Source organism: Ovis aries, chromosome 3 (assembly GCF_016772045.2).
Source record: "Ovis aries strain OAR_USU_Benz2616 breed Rambouillet chromosome 3, ARS-UI_Ramb_v3.0, whole genome shotgun sequence".
In the NCBI taxonomy this organism is placed as follows: Eukaryota; Metazoa; Chordata; class Mammalia; order Artiodactyla; family Bovidae; genus Ovis; species Ovis aries.
Window position 1 is genome coordinate 84,986,232 of NC_056056.1, and position 21,568 is coordinate 85,007,799.

The 21,568-nt window shown below is 41.4% G+C and overlaps 1 protein-coding gene across 1 annotated transcript in view; it reads left to right on the forward strand.

Moving 5' to 3' along the window:
• CDKL4 (cyclin dependent kinase like 4) overlaps positions 1–21,568 on the forward strand; it is a 55,707-nt gene that overhangs the window by 27,531 nt on the left and 6,608 nt on the right. Inside the window, exons 4-9 of the mRNA XM_004006004.6 lie at positions 7,374–7,446; positions 13,350–13,440; positions 14,499–14,696; positions 16,347–16,429; positions 18,890–18,946; positions 20,670–20,804. Of these exons, the coding sequence (XP_004006053.2) occupies positions 7,374–7,446; positions 13,350–13,440; positions 14,499–14,696; positions 16,347–16,429; positions 18,890–18,946; positions 20,670–20,804 (637 nt within the window). The remainder of the gene's footprint in view (positions 1–7,373; positions 7,447–13,349; positions 13,441–14,498; positions 14,697–16,346; positions 16,430–18,889; positions 18,947–20,669; positions 20,805–21,568) is intronic.

Below are 21,568 nucleotides of genomic sequence, written 5' to 3' on the forward strand. Positions count from 1 at the left end.
GTGGAACAGTTCTACCATCAAGAAATTTAAAATCTAATGAAGAATTAGATATATAAGGGAACAATTAATTATAAAGGGTCATATAACACTGCTGCTCTCCACTTCTGGCTGGCAACAGCGCATCATGTCCATCTGTAAATCAGGTTTCAATTTCTTTTTTTTTTTTTAATTCATCTTTACCCGGGTGTGATGGACATATAAAAGAATTAATTTCCTTCTCAGTAAACTGATCACTGGTAATTTCCTGTAAAGCTGTGGGTGTGGGTTGGTAGAGGGGTGGCGGTGAATCGTGAGCACTGAGAAATGCTTTAGCCAGAAGAGCAGCAGCAGCACATCCCACATGCTGAAGCAGGGAGATTCTTCCTTTGAAATGACATCCTGGTTTCCTAGGAATGATGGGGTCCCTGGGTGACAGAGGCCAGGAAGGAGTACTCCACTTCCAGAAGTTACTCTAATAGACAACAGAGCCAGCGTGGTGATCAGAATGATTTGATCTGACCTTGGGTTGTCCCACACAAGATAGAAGGGCAGGTCCGTAAGGTTCTTTTCTACATAGAGGCTTGGCTTCAGCCACTGTAATAGCCCCAGGGGGCGCCAGTGGTATAGAAAGTGAAGTGAATGTGAAAGTCACTCTGTCTTGTCTGACTCTTTGCGATCCCATGGACTGTAGCTTGCAAGGCTCCTCTGTCCATGGGATTTCCCAGGCAAGAATACTAGAGTGGGTAGCCATTCCCTTCTCCAAGGGATCTTCCCAACCCAGGGATTGAACCTAGGTCTCCCTCATTGCAGGCAGATTCTTTACCAGCTGAGCCACAAGGGAAGCCCCAGTGGTAAAGAACCCACCTCCCAATGCAGGAGATGTACATCTGTAAATCAGGCAGATTCTTGGCCAGCTGAGCTACAAGGGAAGCCCAAGAGAATCAAGAGATGATGCAGGTTTGATCCCTGGGTCAGGAAGATTCCCCTGGAGAAGGAAATGGCAACCTACTCCAGTATTCTTGCCTGGAGAATCCCATGGACAGAGGAGCTTGGTGGGCTATGGTTCATAGGGTTGCAAAGAGTCGGACACTCCTGAAGTGACCTAGTGTACACGCACACCATAATAGCCAAGACCCAGGACCTTGTGAAGGAGGCAGCTATCCTTGGGGAATAGCCCTGCATTGACATCATGTGTATGTTCTTGATTTTCCCTCTTAGCCTATCCCCGAATGGTCTGTGACCAAATATTTACCAGGATAGTTGGGTACTGGGAAAAGAGAGCTACCCCATCTCTCAGGAATCTCTGAATCATGCTCTGAAGTAAACCCAATCATCAGTAACTTTGAAAGTCACTGTGGTTCAGCAGTTTTGTGGGGATGGGAAGCTTATTGAGAGTCCCCAGTGAAATTTAACCTGAATCCATCCCATGGTAGTCCTGTCAGGTCCATGAATCCATCCTTGGGGCTGTCTCCCCATTTCCTAACTGGGTAGTGGAAATAGATACACTAGAAAATGGGAAAAGAACCAGTCGGTTCTGAACCAAGGAATGAAGGCAGTTGTGGTAGGAGGAGCCTAGAAGTGTCTGGCACCAAATAGAAAACTGAAAGCAGTACTGCAGATTTGGGAACAAACATGGGCTACCCTGATAGCTCAGTTGGTAAAGAATTGGCCTGCAGTGCAGGAGACCCCAGTTCGATTCCTGGATTGGGAAGATCTGTTGGAGAAGGGATAGGCTACCCACTCCAGTATTCTTGGGCTTCCCTTGTAGCTCAGCTGGCAAGGAATCTGCCCGCAATGCGGGAGACCTGGGTTCAATCCCTGGGTTGGGAAGATGCCTGGAGAAGGGAAAGACTACCCACTCCAGTATTCTGGCCTGGAGAATTCCATGGACTGTATAGTCTATGGGGTTGCAAAGAGTCAGACACAACTAAGCGACTTTCACTTTTCATAGATTACTGCTACCATTAATACTTTGGGGAGACATAGCTGGGAAGTAGATGACCATGTTGCATGTGATAAATCCTCTCCAACACTCCTGTCTCCCCAAAACTTTGGATTTCTTCCTCTTCGTTTTACTAATGAACTTCCAGCATTGCAATTTCATTTGGCACCGGCACCCATCTAGCACAGGTTCTGATCAACCAATTCAGCAATCAACTCCTCTCACTCCTAGCTGCTCCAAGTAGTTTATTGAGCCAGGCTCCATAGTAAGTGTGCCCATAACTGTTTATAATCAGCCCAGTGTAACATCGTGTTTCCTCCTTTCTGGTCCGACACTTACAAAATCCATTTCCACGTACATTCTCCAGTATAGATTCAGTTCAGTTCAGTTCAGTTCAGTTCAGTCACTCAGTCATGTCCGACTCTTTGTGACCCCATGAACTGCAGCGTGCCAGGCCTCCCTGTCCATCACCAACTCCCGGAGTTCACCCAAACTCAGCATCCATCAAGTCGGTGATGCCATCCAGCCATCTCATCCTCTGTCGTCCCCTTCTCCTCCTGCCCCCAATCCCTCCCAGCATAAGAGTCTTTTCCAATGAGTCAACTCTTCGCATGAGGTGGCCAAACTACTGGAGTTTCAGCTTTAGGATCAGTCCTTCCAAAGAACACCCAGGACTGATCTCCTTTAGAATGGATTGGTTGGATCTCCTTGCAGTCCAAGGGCCTCTCAAGAGTCCAATACTCTCTTCTCCAACACCACAATTCAAAAGCATCAATTCTTTGGCGCTCAGCTTTCTTCATAGTCCAGCTCTCACATCCATACATGACCACTGGAAACACCATAGCCTTGACTAGACGAACCTTTGTTGGCAAAGTAATGTCTCTGCTTTTGAATATGCTATCTAGGTTGGTCGTAACTTTCCTTCCAAGGAGTAAGCATCTTTTAATTTCATGGCTGCAATCACCATCTGCAGTGATTCTAGAGCCCCCAAAAATAAAGTCTGCCACTGTTTCCACTATTTCCCATCTATTTCCCATGAAGTGATGGGACCAGATGCCATGATCTTAGTTTTCTAAATGTTGAGCTTGAAGCCAACTTTTTCACTCTCCTCTTTCACGTTCATCAAGAGGCTTTTTAGTTCCTCTTCACTTTCTGCCATAAGGATGGTGTCATTTGCATATCTGAGGTTCTTGATATTTCTCCCAGCAATCTTGATTCCAGCTTGTGCTTCTTCCAGCCTGGCGTTTCTCATGATGTACTCTGCATATAAGTTAAATAAGCAGGGTGATAAAATATAGCCTTGACGTACCCCTTTTCCTATTTGGAACCAGTCTGTTGTTCCATGTCCAGTTCTAACTGTTGCCTCCTGACCTGTTTATAGGTTTCTGAGGCAGGTCATGTGGTCTGGGATTCCCATCTCTTTCAGAATTTTCCACAGTTTATTGTGATCCACACAGTCAAAGGCTTTGACATAGTCAATAAAGCAGAAATAGACGTTTTTCTGGAACTCTCTTGCTTTTTCCATGATCCAGTGGATGTTGGCAATTTGATTTCTGGTTCCTCTGCCTTTTCTAAAACCAGCTTGAACATCTGGAATTTCACAGTTCACATACTGCTAAAGCCTGGCTTAGAGAATTTTGAGCATTACTTTACTAGCATGTGAGATGAGAGCAATTGTTCGGTAGTTTAGATTAGCAACATTTTATAGTTCTCTTTGCTGTGCAAATCTTCTTTTCTTCTCTTTGACTTTGTAATAGGCCCTTTGGAACATGCTGAGATCTGACTTTAGTCAGTTTGGAGACATTGATGGGTGGCAGGGAAAGGAGCCTTGAGGAGAATTGACAGCACCCATGCTATACAGCTGCCTTGAGTGAGATCATGAGGGGGCCCTCCACAAGACAAGACCAGTCTCCACACAAGTTTGGGGGCTACTTCATGCAAGAAGAGACATTTGGGACTTCCCTAGAGGTCCAGTGGTTTAGACTCCACACTTCCACTGCAAGAGGTTTGATCCCTAGTCAGGGAACTAAGAGCCCACAAGCCATGAGGTGTGGCCAAAAAGTTTAGTAAAAAAGAAGGGATACTTGGCAGGAGGTTGGGATGCTCTTAGTTCCGTGAATACTCCCAAGTGTCGCATTTCATTTCTCAAAGTGTATGTCTCAGTTAGTTAACTGAGAAATTAACTAACTTCACATAAATTCAGTCTGTTTTGTCATTTAGCACCCAGCAGGACTATTCTCAGTGTCCGGTTTCTCAGTCACTTGTGGAGTGATCCCGGTGGTCAGTGGAGTGAGCCTTAAAAACACAAGAAATAAGGGCAAACATTGACATCTGGTGTCCTAACTATGCCTCGGACCAAAACATCAAAGCCTTACTTAAAGCTATCCTTTTGTTTTCTTCAGTTTTTCCAGGGAAGTGAGAAGCAACCAGCCCACCCCCACTTTTATTACTTTCCTATGTGTTCCCATTTTGTTTGATCACTTTGAGTCCAGCAAAACCCTGCCCTGAGCAGGCACTTTTTAACAGATGACCACATGTGACTATGTACTCAGTTGGTTCATCACTGGGTATCCATTCACCAGTGTTGCAGCCACTGATGTTAATTAGATCCCCCAGCCTTCAGACCCAACCAGTCAGATAGCCTGCCTTCCCAAGGCCTTGACTTTGCTTCCCATCCCCAATTCTGGTGTCCTATTCTGCACTGATCAAGAGTCAACAACAGAATTCAGTGTAGCTAGTTTAAGCAAAAAGGGGTTTATTACAGGGTGTGAGTTTATATAGTCTCTGAGAGTTCCAGCGAAGGAAGCTTGGTTGAGGACCTGTTGGGTACCAATTACAGTTCGAGGCCCTGGAGCTACAGTAACGGACAAGGTAAAGAAAGCCCTTGCAGAGTTACAAGGCTTTGGAGGAGAAAACTCACTGAGGAGCTAGAGAATTCCTGGTGAGGGCCGTAGGATGAACAGTAAACACAAAGCTTTGGCGGTCTGTTGAGGGAAGAGCAGATAATCACGGGCCAGAGCGGAGGGCAGTGAGAATGTGCTAGGAGATAGGTAGGGGAAAGGGGTTAACAGAAGGGAAATCATTAAGAGGCTGGTAGGCCACAGTAAAGGCTGGATTTTATTCTAGGATAACAAGGGTTTACAGAGAAGGGCTTGATTCATCTTGGACACTGATAATGAAATTGTTTTCCCCATCAAGTTATATATAAAACTAAAAGATAATGAGCTCTGATGTCAGTGCCAGGATTCCCCTGAGTGGCTGAAAGAGCAGCCTCTGGGCGACCCAGTCTGAATTCCCTGACCCTGCCACCCTCCCTAACACCTTTGGTTTTGAACCAAGATATCTTGTGTTTTTTAAACAGTTAATTAGTTTTGTTGTTGTTGTTCAGTTCTTTGCGACCCCCGTGGACTGAAGCACACCAGCTGCCATCCTTTCTCCTTCACCGTCTCCCAAAGTTTGCTCAAATTCATGCCCATTGAGTCGATGATGCCATCCAACCATCTCATCCTCTGTCGCCCCCTTCTCCTCCTGCCCTCAGTCTTCCCCAGCATCAGGGTTAGTTATTGGCCATGCCTCGCTGCATGTAGGATCTTAGTTCCTTGACCAGGAATGGAACCCATGCCCTTGGCAGTGGAAGCATGCTGGACCACCAGGGAAGTCCCAGGATGTCTAGTTTTTGCTTTCAGGCCTTCATGATTATCAATTCTTCCATTATATGTTTGTCATTCACCCACAGTATACGAAGCATTGAGTATCAGTTGGTTTCTATGGAAGGTTTTATTTCACAAAATGCTTTGAAAAACTGCTGAGTGTGGCTGAATAATGTTACAGCGCTCTCTGTTTCTGGAATGAGCTCTGTGTGAATCTGTATTCTCTTTGATAACTATCTTTGTAAGATCTGTGGTATTTGTTTGGAGTTGTTATTTTGTATAAATGTTGTTTTGCCTAAAATGGAATCTGCCTTCCTGGAATCTGTGCTCACTAAGGATTCTGTTTTGAACCGAAGCCATGACTCTTCCTGTGAAATGCCCTGAAACAGGGCATCAGTAGAAAAGTTAGAGGGAATGTAATTGCTGCAATTTATAGAAATGGTTACACAAAATACACTAAGTACTCTCAGAATACATGTTGCCCAGATCCTCAAGTGGAAAATACTCCCCAGTATTTTCCACACAGGAAATCTGCAGAGGCCAGAAGCTCCCAGACTCCCGTTCTCCTGGGCTCTTGATTCTCCCTGGCCTCCCTGGCTGTGTGCCTGCCTGCTTACCAGGTGTAGGTGCTGTTGTTCAGTCACTAAGTGTGTCTGACTCTTTGCAACCCCGTGGACTGCAGCACGCCAGGCTTCCCTGTCCTTCACCATCTCCTGGAGTTTGCTCAGATTCAGGTCCATTGAGTCAATGATGCCATCCAGCCATCTCATCCCCTACCATCCCCTTCTCCTCTTCCCCTCCATCTTTCCCAGCATCAGGGTCTTTTCCAGTGAGTTGGCTCTTCGAATCAGGTAGCCGAAGTATTGGAGCTGCATCTTACCAGGTGTAAGTAACGGTTATAAAAACAACTCTTGCATATGCTTGAGTGTTTACCACCAACATGAATTCGATGAATTGAAGGTCACTCTTCACGGAGGCCTTTTTTCCTGCAAAACCATGTCTCAGAGCTACCTGAAGTTCATACCTGCAGGATTGAAAGATATCATGTGCCTCCCATAAATCCCAGAAATCCCACTTCTAGAACTTACCTTAAAAGGATTATTGCACAACTGCCATGGATAGATGATAGGATATTCACTGAAGCATTGTTTCTAGAAAGAAACTTGGATCAAACCTAATTGCTTGTCAATGAGGACTTACTAAATTATGATGCATCTATATAATGAGACCTTTGGTCACTGAAATAGATATATACATACATATTCTGTATATATGTATCTGTACCCCAACGCATACAATGTTTCTGAAAGAGGCAGGGGAATTGCCAAGGATGAAATGATTGGTTAGGCAGGTATGAGAGAATTCTTCATGGATATTTTTTAAACTTCAAAAATATCAAACCTTATGAATGCATTTGTTTAATATTAAAGTTAAAAAGTAAATGCAGAGAGAGGAAGAGAACCAGGGATTTCCAAAGGGACAATCAATGTAAGTTACAGCAATTATTTTGGGCTAGCAAGATTTGAATGAACATGTTTTATTTCTTTACTTTTCTATATTATTTGAATTTTCATGATAAGCATTAAAAATTTCAAGTTAAAATGGACAGTTACATAGCTATAATGAAAAAAGTAGTAAAGCAATTTTCATTAAAACATTTTTTAAAAAGAACATTTCCAAGATTCCCTTTGTGCTGCATCCACTGGCTGTGACGAGCCCCACCCATTCCATTTCTATTCCCAGTTCTGCTCCTGAAAACGCATCTTAGGAGTTTTCATTTCCTTTTTTATTTTTTTCCCCAGAGTTGCTGATGGAGTGATCAAAAGTGTGTTATGGCAAACACTTCAAGCTCTCAATTTCTGTCATAAACACAACGTAAGTAACATTTCCTAATGTATTTGCTGATTTCTTCAAGATGACTCTTCTCTCCTAAATGGCTCAGGGGTCTATTTGAAGAGCTAATGATGGAAGGAGAATAAGAACCAGAAGAGCAAAACAAAAGAAAGTTACAGAACACAAAGAAGTGTAATGCATTATTCGTGGCTTTTTTCCAATTTCTATAAGAATCAAATTATTCATTCCTTATGAATTAAAAGTTTGTATGAACTTAAAAGTTCCCTTTTGCCTCAGTAGTAATGATTATTTTTAAATAATCAGTACTATGATTATTTTTAAATTGGGTTAAAATAAGTTTTCAGAGTATCAGTAGTGTAACCCTCCATGGCACTTGATTTTCTTTTGTTTTTAATGTCTCTTAAGTCTTTTATACTGTAAAGGTCTCCTTTCCCCTATCTTTTTCTTTTTTCTTTTTTCCATCATTAATTTTTCAGAGCCATGGGTGTCAGACTTGAGCATGCATCAGAATCACCTGGAGTTCTTGTCAAGACACATCTTGCTGGGCCCACCTCCAGAATTTCTGATGCTGTAGGTCTGGGATAAAACCTGAGAATTTGCAGTTCTAACAGTTTACTGATTGATACTGAAGCTTCCAGTCCTAGAACCAGGCTTTGACTTCTCCTGTGTTATGGAAATCCTTTTGGCTGGTTGCTTCCTTTGTGTTATTTAACTTGTTCTTTTGCCTGTGTTTACTGTAAATTGGTGTTTATATCTAGAGGCTAGTCACACTCAGGCTCAGTCTTTTTAGACAGGAAGGCTTCACATATAATTCTGTACACTTCTTATTGTGTCAGCACCCTGAGGCATGTATAATGTCTGGCCGTCTTTCCCACTTTTGATTGTCTTAAAATAGATTAGTAGGTTCAAGAGATGTTCACTTGATCCCTTTCTTTAGCACTTTCGCTGTCAATCTTTTTTTTAGTTTTAGCATTTAGAGATCATTATTACCTCTCTCCAGTATTTCATTAAGGTTAAAAGGTGGCAATTTTCTAATTCTAATATTTCTTCTGCATTTACTAATTGGAATTCTATGGAGAAAAATTTACTGTGGACTCTGTTTACTATAAAGTACAGTAAGATAAATATGTGATTATTCCTTGTAGATGTCAGTACTCACAGTGATGAACTGGTATCTCCAAGAATGTCTCCAGGCAATCTCCAGGAGTGAAGGGTTGGGAGGAGGTGTGGGACATCATTATGATTTTATGTATGTAATGTATTTCAATCCTTTGCAATTATTCTTCTCTCTGATATTCAGGTTGTCCCATCTTAGGCCAGTGGGGGCTTCTTTAAGTAAGCTCTTGGGTGCTTTTGCTTATATAATGATAGTTTTTTTTTAAAAAATAAACTTTTGAGTTGGTGCCTACATAGAGGCAGTGTTGAGGCAAGGATACAGACTACCATATGGTCAGTTTTGATGCCAAGAGCAGAATATCTATCCTAGTAATCTAGGATTGCTGAAAAAGAGTACACAATCATGCAACTAATTTTCAGTACTTAAGGAAAGCTTCTGGAGAAGGCAATGGCAGCCTACTCCAGTACTCTTGCCTGGAAAATCCCATGGACGGAGGAGCCTGGTAGGCTGCAGTCCATGGGGTCGCTGAGAGTCGGACACAACTTCGCGACTTCACTTTCACTTTTCCCTTTCATGCATTGGAGAAGGAAATGGCAACCCACTCCAGTGTTCTTGCCTGGAGAATCCCAGGGATGGGGGAGCCTGGTGGGCTGCTGTCTGTGGGGTTGCACAGAGTCGGACACAACTGAAGCGACTTAGCAGCAGCAGCAGCAGCAGCAGCAGCAAGGAAAGCTTCCCTTAGTGTTAAGAAGAAAGTCAGCGAAGGGCTTCTCTGGTGGCTCAGCGGTTAAAGAATCTACCTGCCAGTGCAGAAGACATGGGTTTGATCCCTGATCTGGGAAGATCCCACATGCCAAGGAACAGCTAAGCCCACGTGCCATAACTACTGAGCCCGTGCTCTAGAGCCAGGAACCGCAACTACTGAGCCCACAAGCCATAGAATATAGAGGGACATATTGTTCACAAGATACATATTTTCATGATGCAAATTGTGCTTTCAAATAATTACTGAAGATGATGCAGAATTGAATCCACATCTTTGTTGCTTTCCACCGTGCTCTGAGAGGTATTCAAGTTCACCTAAGTTGGCTGCTGGAGTTTTATGGGTAATTAAAATGATTTTTTAAAAATTCTATTTACTATATCTATTTGTGTATTAGCCCTATATAATCAGATTACAAGCTTGAATGCAGTCTCTGTGGCTGATTTATCTTTGTATGTATCTCCTTAATGCCTGGTCTGGATCTTTTTATATAAAAGGTGCTCCGGAAACATTTATGGAGTAACTAGATGAGTCCATCAATCACCTTACCTACCTGATTATGACTTACTGTTTAGAGTGAACCCAAATGTTATTGTAGCTCTGTGAACTGCCACCATTCCTCTGCTTGGAACAACATGTTCTGTACCTTAAACTTTAAAATATTGAAAACCTCCCACTTATAACCCATGACCTTTATTAAAAATGGATAATTTTTCAGACAAACTTTATTTCTCTGACAAGAAAATTACTTCTGAACTCCGGTTACCCCATTTTTCTTACGCTATGGTAAGCCTTTGTGTATCTTTTTAAAATAAACCTATTAGCTGAAACACATGCAAAGGAAAAAAATCTAAACCATATATAACCTGTTACAATACTACATCTAAAACCTTTATACCCTCCTTATTTTAAAGGAACCCTCATGATACTCTCAAATAGGAAAGGCAATCCCGCCCATGGTGTTGCTGAAGATTCACAGTGGTAACCATGACTTCTTTTATCTCCAGAGCAGTGATCCCAGCCAAGGTCACGGTAGTAAGGGATTGAGGCCTTGCTACTCAGACTGTGGTTGGTGAAGGTCTCCTGAGAGCTCATTAGAAATTCATACTCTCAGGCTCATTCCAGATCTACTGAGTCAGAATCTGCATATTTAACAAGGTCTCCAAGAGATTCGAGTACCCATTAAATTTTGAGAAGCACTGGACTTAAGAAAATACCTACTCATTTTGTTCTTTTTTTACCCTATAATGTGGCTAGAGTGAGGTAACTGAAGTGACCCTTTAACATCATTGTCAACTCATGATTTCTTATATATTTGACTTATCAATTAGAGAAAAGTAACTTCATGTCTGGGAATTTCCTGGCAGTCCGTTGTTTAGAATTCAGTGTTTTCACTGCCGTGGTCCCCGGTTGAATCCCTGGTTGGTGAACTAGGATCCTACAAGCCATGCAGTGTGGCAAAAAAAAAAACAAAAACAAAAAAAAAACTCCATATCAAAATGGCAAAATTACAGTGACCTCCAAAATGTGAGTGTGTCTGGCTATAACATCCATTATCGTCTTGTTGATATCAGTGTCGTAGTTGTCAAGGAGGCTTCTCTCCTCTCTGATTATGAGTGTCTGTCCATAAGGCTCAAAGAACAACCTTCTCAGATGTCCATTCAGGCTAATGTAAAGAGGCAGCTTCTGGCAGGGAAGTTTTTGGAGATGGTTCTTAGAATTAAGGGTCAGGTTTAAAATACCATGGATTCCTCTTGCTACTGGCTTGAGAGTCTGTAAAAATGAGATTGTACATCAGCCACCATAACCCAGTTTAAGCAATGTTTGCTAAAAGCTGTATATGAAACCCAAATTTATTAAAATGTTTTGATTCCCCTGACTTACAACTTTCTTGTTCTTTGGTGGAAAATAAGGTGATTGCAAGAGGCATTACAGAGTTTACACTTGAGTGCAGCTTTGCATTGGAGAAAGTGAATGCTGTATGTCAAAGCATCTTCTGTTCTCCACGCTCTGGTTCTTACTATTCCTGTGATTTTTACTCTCTTTTTCCTTCTTCAGTACTCCATCTATTTTTCTTTATTTGTAACTTCTCTTACCTGTACCTACACTAAATGATTTTTTCTGTTTCTTTGGGACTTGTCAGTACTTGATTTGCCTTTGTATATTTTGGTTGGAAAACAAGTGGCTATAAATTTCACAGGGATTTGCATATTTCAGTAGGCCCCTAGACAGGTAGCAGTATAAGTCCGTTTAGCTGGTAGTACCACACATAATCCAGAAACTTAGTATTTGCTGCAGACTCATCTGAAGGACATAACCTGTTCTTATTAAATCAGTAGCTTTTATAGGTGAATATGACTCAATGTTAATCCAGTTTTCATAAATGTGTTGCCTAAAAGGTAGGATGAAAACTATGTTGGTTTATGTCAGAACAGTGCAGCTTTAAAAATTACAATCTAAGGCCTTAGGACTTTTAAGAGGCCTTAAAAGGTTTCTTCTAGCTGATGGCCATTCAAATGCTGAAACAGTTGACAGTAATTGAGACTAAATACAAAAAAGCTTGTAGTATGAGTGCCGGATTTTGTTGTTGGTTTTTTTTTCCCATGACCCAGAATGAATTTAGCATTCAACATTTTCTCTTCTTAGATAGCTATTATAAAAGCAAAAGTAAATAAATAAAAATTTCAAAATCATCAGTTTGACAGGAATACTTAAAGGGACTGATATCACAACAGAGAAGTCAGGCAGAGGGAGCTGATTGTTGTGGTACTTAATCAGGAGCCCAGCGGTTGCCACCTGCCAGCACAGGATCATTGCAAGGATGCACTAATTCATGTGGAAGTGCTCTGAAAAGTCCAGAGCTCCGTGTGAAGAAGAGCAAGATCGTGTTTAACCTATTTGCTTGTTTGGAGGGAGAAAACCTGGAAAGCTAAAGTTCTGAAGACGAGGGCCTGAGCTGTTTCCTCCTGGGGCATCCGAGCATGCAATAGCCATTTCCGGAATAACAGTGGGTGGGGTTCACTCAGCCCACCGTCATGCACGCCCCCAGCTTAGCCCTCTCACATCCAGAAAGGAGCACTTGCTTCACTGAGGGTCCTGGGATGATGCAGCAAGTCGCAAGTTCTCCATCGGAGAGGACTCTTAAGGGGAGAATGCCTCCCAGTGGCGACCTAGTCTCCCAGGAGCGACTCCATCATGAGGTCACATCTCAAGAAAGCTGTTCATGGTTCCAGATTAGCTCATTGTTGAGGATACTCATCTCCTGAGGCTGAATCTTTGGTGTCTCTTGTTAATAGGTGGCCATAGGTTCCAGCTGGCCTAGGACAGCTATGGTCTGTTGTCCTCTCGGAGTAATTAACTCAGCTCCCTTTCACACATCCTGACCAGATGATAAATAAGATGGTCACTCTGATGCATTTTCTTTTTGTTGTCATTTGAATGTTTTTCCAGTTTCTCAATTCTGTAACATTTATGCAACGTGAATTGTGATTCTTGGGTGGCAGCTGTTCTTATTAGAGGCACTCTGGGTGTAATCTCATCCAGGGTTTTTTTTTTTTTTAATTAAAGTATAGTTGATTTACAATGGTGTGTTAATTACTGCTGTATAGCAAAGGGATTCAGTTACACGTATACATATATATTTTTTTTTTTTTACATTTTTTCCATTATGGTTTATCATAGGGTAGTGACTACAGTTTCCTATGCTATACACTAGGACTTTGTTGTTTCATTCAGGGTTCTACCTCTTACTATTCAAATAGGGCTCAGTAAAAAGTGGAAGAAATAATTATATGATACTCCCTTCTCAAAAAAATTTTTTCAGTTTTCCCCTCCAATAATTTTTTTCCCTAGTATAGCAACTTTTTTTTGTTATGACAAGATTTCCAAATGAAAAATTGCCAATTTAAGGTTTTAGAAAAAAAGAAGGAAAACCATGTTTGTGTTTATCTCACAGGCTGTGTTGATCATTGAAACTAATAGTTAATGTTTATTATGCTTTGCTGTTTTGATGACTCAGGGAAATAATTAAATATTTTCGTACAGTGTATTCACAGAGATGTAAAACCTGAAAATATTCTAATAACTAAGCAAGGAATAATCAAGATCTGTGACTTTGGGTTTGCACGAATTCTGAGTAAGTAGCAAGTTTTTTACTAAGTTATACAATACAGATGATTATGAAATGATATAGTTTAAATTCTTACTTTAGATATTGAATTATGCTAATTGTTACAGTGTTATTATTCAGAAAGGGAAGTTTCACTTTAATTTTTTAGTCAGTACTTTAGTTCCTACTTCAGCTCCATCCACATTTATGTGCTGTGTCTGTAGGTAAGGAACCGAACTAAAAGATGCATGTCTGGTCTTCGTGCACTTATGATCCGAAGTAAAAGAAACAAAAGACTAACACAAGGTGATTGGCAGTAAAGTACTAAAGTGAAGAGGCAGATGGTTCCCCAGAGGGAGATACTAACGTGATCTAGAGTGGTTGGGAAAATCTTCATGGAGCTGATGAGACTGGGAGAGTAAACTGTAAATTACAGAGAGGATTCAGAGACAGTGCTGAGGAACAAAGAAGTCATCCCAGAGAGAGAGGAACCAAAGGAAAGGGGGGACAGGTAACAATCTCCCCCCGAATCTAAAACTCTGCAGCAGGCGGAAACATGTATTAACAGCAGACACATTGCAAGGTGGGTGTGCACATAGTCAGTCTGTTGGTAGGACCCCAACACGGGCAACCTGAGAGTGCACTGGGAAGCTGGTTTATTCTCAAAGCCGCACTACAGAAATTCTCCCTATGCTCTCACCCTGGTCCTCTCTCTGGGATTACATAGATGTTGAATAGCTAAGGTACCTTTGGAAGTTGAATTTTTTTTAAATGAAATTTAGTTGATTTATAGTATTATTTTAATTTCAGGTGTACAGTATAGTGATTCAGTGTTTCTGCAGATTATACTCCATTATATTGATAGCTTATTACAAGGTAATGGTTATAATCTCCCACAGTGTATCCTTGTTGCTTGTCTATTTTATATTAATAGTATGGAAGGTGGATTTACTCTCTGAGTACACAGTGTAACAGTTCCCTGGGTTAGTGCGTCACTGCATGAACTGTTAGGAGAAGCGTGGCTTCTGAGAATTATTGACGCTGATCTATTCAGAGAGCCTGACCTGCTCTTGATGCATTTGCAGTTCCAGGAGATGCCTACACTGACTATGTCGCTACAAGATGGTACCGAGCTCCTGAACTTCTTGTGGGGGATACCCAGTATGGTTCTTCAGTCGACATATGGGCTACTGGTTGCGTTTTTGCAGAGCTGCTGACAGGCCAGCCACTCTGGCCTGGAAAATCAGATGTGGACCAACTTTATCTGATCATCAGAACATTGGGTATAAGTTATACTCTATGGCTTACAGAGTTGCTAACTTGTAGTATAGTAGCATGTCGTTATAATGAGCAGGAGCTTTCTGTTGTCTCCAAAGTGCTACTGAGGGCGGCAGTTCTGGACTGTAGCCAAAGCCCAGCCCTTTTCTCAACGTGTGGAGCCCTAACTCCTCTCAGTGAGGAGTTTTCAGATGCCTTTCCAAGTCAAGTCAATTAGCTGTGGAATAAACTATACATTTACTTTCCTTATCAGGCTAAGATGGGGCTAAGGGTGTGACTCAGCTGCATAGAGCTTACTCTGAAGACACTTAATCAAATGCAGTTTCTGCTTTTTTTCCCCCTTTCCTCTAGCACAGGGAACAGCAAACTTTTTCTATACAGGGCCAAATGGTAAATATTTTAGGTCTTGCAGGCTATACAGCCTCTATTGCAGCTTTCAACTCCACTCCTCTATAGGTAAGATTGACAGATTGCTCTCAACACACACCATCTCTTTCAGTCTTAATAAAAATCCATTAAGAACATTATAACATTTTTCATTGTGCCTGTTTCACAAATGAGGAAACTGAGGCTCTAGGAGCTTGCATGAATGACCGGAAGTCGTACAACTAGTTACTAATAATTGAAGAATGAGAATGGACTCCAGCGCTCTCTCTCATGAGCTTTCATCCCATGTCAGTGTCCTCAGCGCTTGCCCTTTCCACCTGGTTGGAAGAGAATAGAACCCAAAAGATCAGCTGCACGCTTACACCTCAGCCTGGGTGTGAACAAAGTGGCAGGCCACGCACAAGATGCGTATTTAGTAATCGCTTCCCGTAGGCGCTCCTGGCAGCATGGCTGCCAGGCAAGGGAATTACTGCTGTGTGGTTCCCACACCTTCTGCTGGAGAGTTCCAAACCCTGGAAGATGTGGAGTAGTGTTTCACTACAGGCCACACCTTAAGCTTATGCTGTTTAACTGGTTTCCTATAAAGATTGTAGAAATTTACATTAGGCAGATATTAGACAGATCTGAGTTTGAATCTCAGGTCTGTGAGATTCAATCTAATGACTGTGTGACTTGAGACAGGTTATCAAACCTCTGAGCCTCATTCTCTCACTGGCACAGTAGAGATGAAAAAAATGCAACCATCATGAGATAATTATAAAATTAAAGGAGCTCATGTGTGTAAAGCTCTCCACACCACTTGCTTACCTCCTCCTTTGATGGCAGCTGAATGACAGACTGGGGCTTTCCAGATGGCTCAGTGGGTAAGGAACCCACCTGCAGTGCAGGAGATGTAGGTCCGGTCCCTGGGTCAGAAAGATCCCCTGGAGGAGGGCGTGGCAACCCACTCCAGTATTCTTGCCTGGAGAATCCCATGGACAGAAGAGCCTAGTGGGTTACAGTCCATAGGGTCACAAAAAGTCTGACACGACCAAAGTACCTGAGCAGGCATGCACAAATAACAGCACAAGCCACGTGTGGCAAAGAGTTGGCAGCACTGATCTTACCTGAGAAGGCATAGTTTTTGTGGGGACCAGTTTCTCCCAAATCTAGAGGAAATGATCAGGCTCAGTATTTCTTTTACATCTGGACCCCGGAAATTAACTGTTAGAGCATAATGCTGTTTTTAACTAAAATTAATCGTGCGTTATCTGGTTTGTATTTTACAGGAAAGCTAATCCCAAGACATCAATCTATCTTTAAAAGTAACCAGTTTTTCCATGGCATCAGTATTCCTGAACCAGAAGAGATGGTAAATTGCTCGATTTTGCTGTTTTGCTCTTTGTGTTGCTACTTTCTTTAAAGGGGTGGTTGTTTCTCCTTTAATGTTTCTGCTTTTATTTCTGTTCTCCTTATGACACACTGACACAGGTCGAATAAACCACATAAAAACTACATAAAATGAGCCAGGAGAAGGCTTTAAAAGTTCTCTTGCCCTATCCAAAGATTAATTTTAAATGTGAAATGAAACCTTATTTCTTTCCTTCATAAATATGGTGATCCTTTTCATCAAAACACTCAAGTACCTTTCCCTGAAATATTTATAAAATTATTATTTTCTCATAAAAAGTACTTACTGTAGTTATATTTATTTTGAAAAACAAATGCATTATTTTTTTCAGCTTCTGAAACCTCACATCAATACAAACCATCTTTTTACAACATGTCTTTTCGAATGGAAGGTCATTCCACAGAATGATCTTTACTGTATTGAAATCAAAACTGCAAACCCCAGTGATCACCTCTACACCCGCACTGTGGTCTTTGCCTTTCTTTGGGAACCTGTCAATGACTACCCAACCTTATTCTCTCTAGTCATTGATTTCTTATCTGTGTTACCTGAGTTTGGGCTATGAACTTTAGAACTCCATGTGGTCAGTTGTTGTTGCTAAGTTTCACGTCCGACTCTGCCATCCCATGGACTGCAGGATGTCGGGCTTCCCTGTCCTTCATTATCTCCCAGAGTTTGCTCAAATTCATGTCCATTGAGTCAATGATGCCATCCAACCATCTCATCTTCTGTTGTCCCCTTCTCCTCCCGCCCTCAGTCTTTTCCAATGAGTCAGCTCTTTGCATCAGGTGGCCAAAGTATTGGAGTTTCAGCTTCAGCATCCGTCCTTCCAATGAATATTCAGCGCTGATTTCCTTTAGGACTGACTGATTAGATCTCATTGCTATCCAAGGGACTCTCAAGAATTTTCTCCAGCACCACAGTTGGAAAGCATCAATTCTTTGGCCCTCAGCCTTCTTCATGGTCCAGCTCTCACATCTGTACATGACTGCTGGAAAAGCCATAGCATTGACTATATGGACCTTGATTGGCCAAGTGATGTCTCTGCTTTTTAATGCACTGTCTAGGTTTGTCAAAGCTTTTCTTCCAAGGAGCAAGCATCTTTTCATTTCGTGGCTGCAGTCACCATCTGCAGTGATTTTGGAGCCCAAGAAAATAAAATCTGTCACTGCTTCCACTTTCTTTCCCATCTACTGCCATGAAGTGATGGAACCGGTTTCTATGATCTTAGTTTTTTGAATGTTGAGTTTTAACCCAGCTTTATTCTGCCTATACAATGAAAGAACCATCAGGGGAGGCTTGTGCCCTACTCCTGATGTGTTGAAGACAGAGTGATGTGGAGGAAGGGAGAATCTGTTAAGCCAGGTCATGCTTTATGGCACCTGTGAACCATTGGGTTCAAATGGTCCTGGCTTCTCTAAGCATCTGTTCATCTTAAATGTATTTCGTATAATACCTTGATTTATATACTGGACTTCTTTTTTATTATGTTTGTTAAGACTCTTAGCCCATATAATGAAAGGTTAAATGTTGAATTATAAGTATAGAGGTTGAATTAAAAATAATATTCATAAAACATGTTTAGTTTAAAGACTAAAATACAGTAGTTCCCTGGTGGTGCAATGAATAAGAATCTGCATGCCAGTGCAGGAGACATGGGTTCAGTCCCTGGTCTGGGGAGATGCCACATGCCTCTGGGCAGGCAAGCCAGAGCGCCACCACTGAGCCCGCACTCTAGAGCCCACGAGCCTCAACTACTGAGCCTGCATGCCTGAGTCCGTGCTCCACAGTAAGAGAAGCCACCGCGGTGAGAAGCCCAGGGCTGCAACAAAGAGTAGTCCCCACTTGCTGCAACTAGAGAAAGCCCTCGCAAAGCAGTGGAGACCCAGCACAGCCAAAAAAGAAGTGACAAAGAGACAGCAAATTCACATGTACCTGCTGCCTAGTTAAGGAAGGAGAGTGGGGCCATTGACTTGGAAGCTTCCCCCCCCGCACCCCGTGTACTCTTCCTCAGTCCCGTTCTCTCCCTTGCTCACTATTCGAGTTTTGCATTCATCATTCCCTTGCTTTCTGCAGTGCTCTTGTTCATGCAGTTCAGTGTATTTTCATTAATGTTCAAAGCGCCCCTATTAGTAGATTGGGGATCCCTATAAGTAGATATTACGGTACTGAAGGGGATATTTAGAATGAACATTTACCAAACACCAATTGCAAAACATTGTAAAATCAAGCAAATAACTTCAGCTTTTTTTATTACACTATACTATAAAATCATGTAAAAACACTATCTTAAAAAGTCTTTGAAAGGAATTATATAACCTACTAAGGGGCTTTCTCCAAAGTATTCTTAATACTAATATATTTTAAATATCTGTTACTTTGTTGTTACATAACATTGAAATGCTTTACTCTGTTTTTTAGGAAACTCTCGAAGAAAAGTTCTCAGATGTTCATCCTGTGGCTTTGAATTTCATGAAGGTACCTAAGAATCAATTATAACTGTATTGACTACAAATCATAATGACTGAAGCTGGCAACTCTGGGATGGGTGGACAGTAGGTCAAATAAAGCCAATGTAAAAATGTGGTCATTGAAACTATTAAAGAACCGTAAAATAATTACAATTAGAGGAACATCAGTGGTTTAAACACTAAATCTTTCCAATATATCCTTTAAAATAAGTAGAAGGTGAAAGAGAATGATTACAGCTGTGATGAACACCATGCTTCTTTTGCACTCATTAGGAAATTTGACAGTTACGTCAGTGTATTTCAGACTATGGAAATTTAAGAGGACGAATGTATTCCTTTTAAGTTGGAAAATCAAGAGCTATGCTATCCAATAGGGTGGCCACTAGCCATGTTACTACTGAGCAATTGAACTATGGCTGATTAGAACTGAGATGTTCTACATTTCTATGAAAATTACCTTTTAAAAGAATATAAAATATTTCACTAATAATATTTAAAATATTACATGTTGAACTGATAACCTTTTAGATACACTGGGTTCATTAAAATTCTTAATTGCTTTTTAAGTAAATCAGTAGACGATCAGGCAAAATCAGAACCATGTGGACACCAAATATAGCCCTTGTACCACCAGGGTCAGACAAAGAACAAGTTCTAATAAAAAAGCAGAAGAAGCTCCTCTATGACCAGTCTGCCATTCTTGCTTGACCAGCTGAGACCATGCTAGAAAGTATGACTCTTCCATTCACCATGGATTCTGAAAGCCTTTAATGGGGCAGGGATGGAGATACTAGTATGAGTATCTATCTTTAACAACCAATTAAGTCATATTTATAGCAATGGCTTCCATACCACTCATCAGAATGACTACTCATCAGATTGAGCTATTTAAAAATACAGATTCCAGTAAATAACCTCAGATTTACAGAAGCAGGATCTCTATGAATAGGACCTTGTAGTTTATATCTTTAAGCCTCTCCCTAGGTAATTATGATGAACACCACAGTTTGAAACTCTTCTGACCTGGGAAGTAGAGCCATCAGAGTGGCCTAGAGTCAGCTGTGTAGACCAGCTTTTGTGCTCGTGCTGGCCACTGCCCAGGTTCTATCCAGCGTACTGGATTCCTTCAGTCTGAGTCCTCCTGAGACCAAGAGCCCCATGCCTCTGAACTCTTAGGTTGCCCTTACTACTGCTCCACTGGACCTCACCTGCTTTCTACCTGCTCTAACCCAGCATTCCGCAGATCCTATCCTGGAAGTCTAATTCCCCAACTCTGTTGGCTTGTTAAACACAGATTTAAAAAAAAAAAAAAAAAAAAAAAGCCCACAGGTTGCTTGGCCCTACCCCCAGGGCATTTGATTCAGTAGATTTGAGGTTGGACCAAGAAATTTGTATTTCTAGCAATTTCCAGGTGAAGCCGATGTAGCTGGCCTAGGGACCACATTTGTGAAGTCCTACAAACTATTTGCTTTACAAGTGACACACACCTGACCTACATTTACCTCCTTCAAAACATTGACTGTACATCAAGTCTGCCCTCAAAAGACTTTGAATTGGCAAAAGTAGAGCAATTCTAGTTATTAACAAGTTTCAAGTTCTGGATACTATACAAACGTGAAGATTTTCTAAACTTGTGTTTGCTCTACCGAGTTGTTATTCAGAGTTTTAGGGTACAGTAACAACATAGGCTCCTCTTTTTAATATCTTCTTTCCTCTCCCGTCTTCCAAAGGAGTGTCTGAAGATGAATCCAGATGACAGATTAACCTGTGCCCAACTCCTAGAGAGCCCCTATTTTGATTCTTTTCAAGAGGACCAAATTAAAAGAAAAGCACGTAATGAAGGAAGAAACAGAAGGCGTCAGCAGGTACCTCGGTTCCAAAGTTAAAGTGCTATAAAAACGATTATTTTCCTTCTTTACCTCTCAAAGGGAGACTAGGCGGGCACCAAGATCTTTTCTTTGCACTGGTTTAGTTGTGTTTGTTTGTCTAATAGAAATTGTGATTGATGCAATAAAACCATAATACTGAAAGTTTCCAGGTTGCCGCAAAATCTTATTCCAAGAATACTTAAAGTTATTGCACAGTTCTTTTGTCACACTGATTGGATATCCTCCTCACCAAGTCATGTACCCAAAACACAACAGTTTCATACAACTAAGCCCTGATTACAGGTGAACTGAGTTTCATGGGCATTATGGAAGAACCCTTGTACCTTTCTGTAACCTCCACGTGTACAATAAGAAGCTTGTAACTTTTCTGTTCTTTCACCCATGGCAGGCACCTTAGTCTGCCTTTCCTAGGCTTTTCCTGGTAACCAAAGACAAGCTCTGGACAGATACAAAAAGATGAAACTCAGATATCTGAAAACCAAATCCTGTCCTAAAATGTGCCAATGTTATAGATTAATATGGTGAATATAAAGATAGATGTTGATTCTATGGCTTATTAGGCAACTACCATTTACTTGCTTTCAGCTTTGAAGTGGAAACATAAACTCCATGAAAGTAGGTTTCTTTGGGTTTAGATTTCTTTTCCCCCTCACCTGCATCCCCAGCACCTAAAACAATATCTGTCCCATCAAAGGTACTTAATAAATAGTATTCAAATAAATAGTGGGTAGCCACTCCCT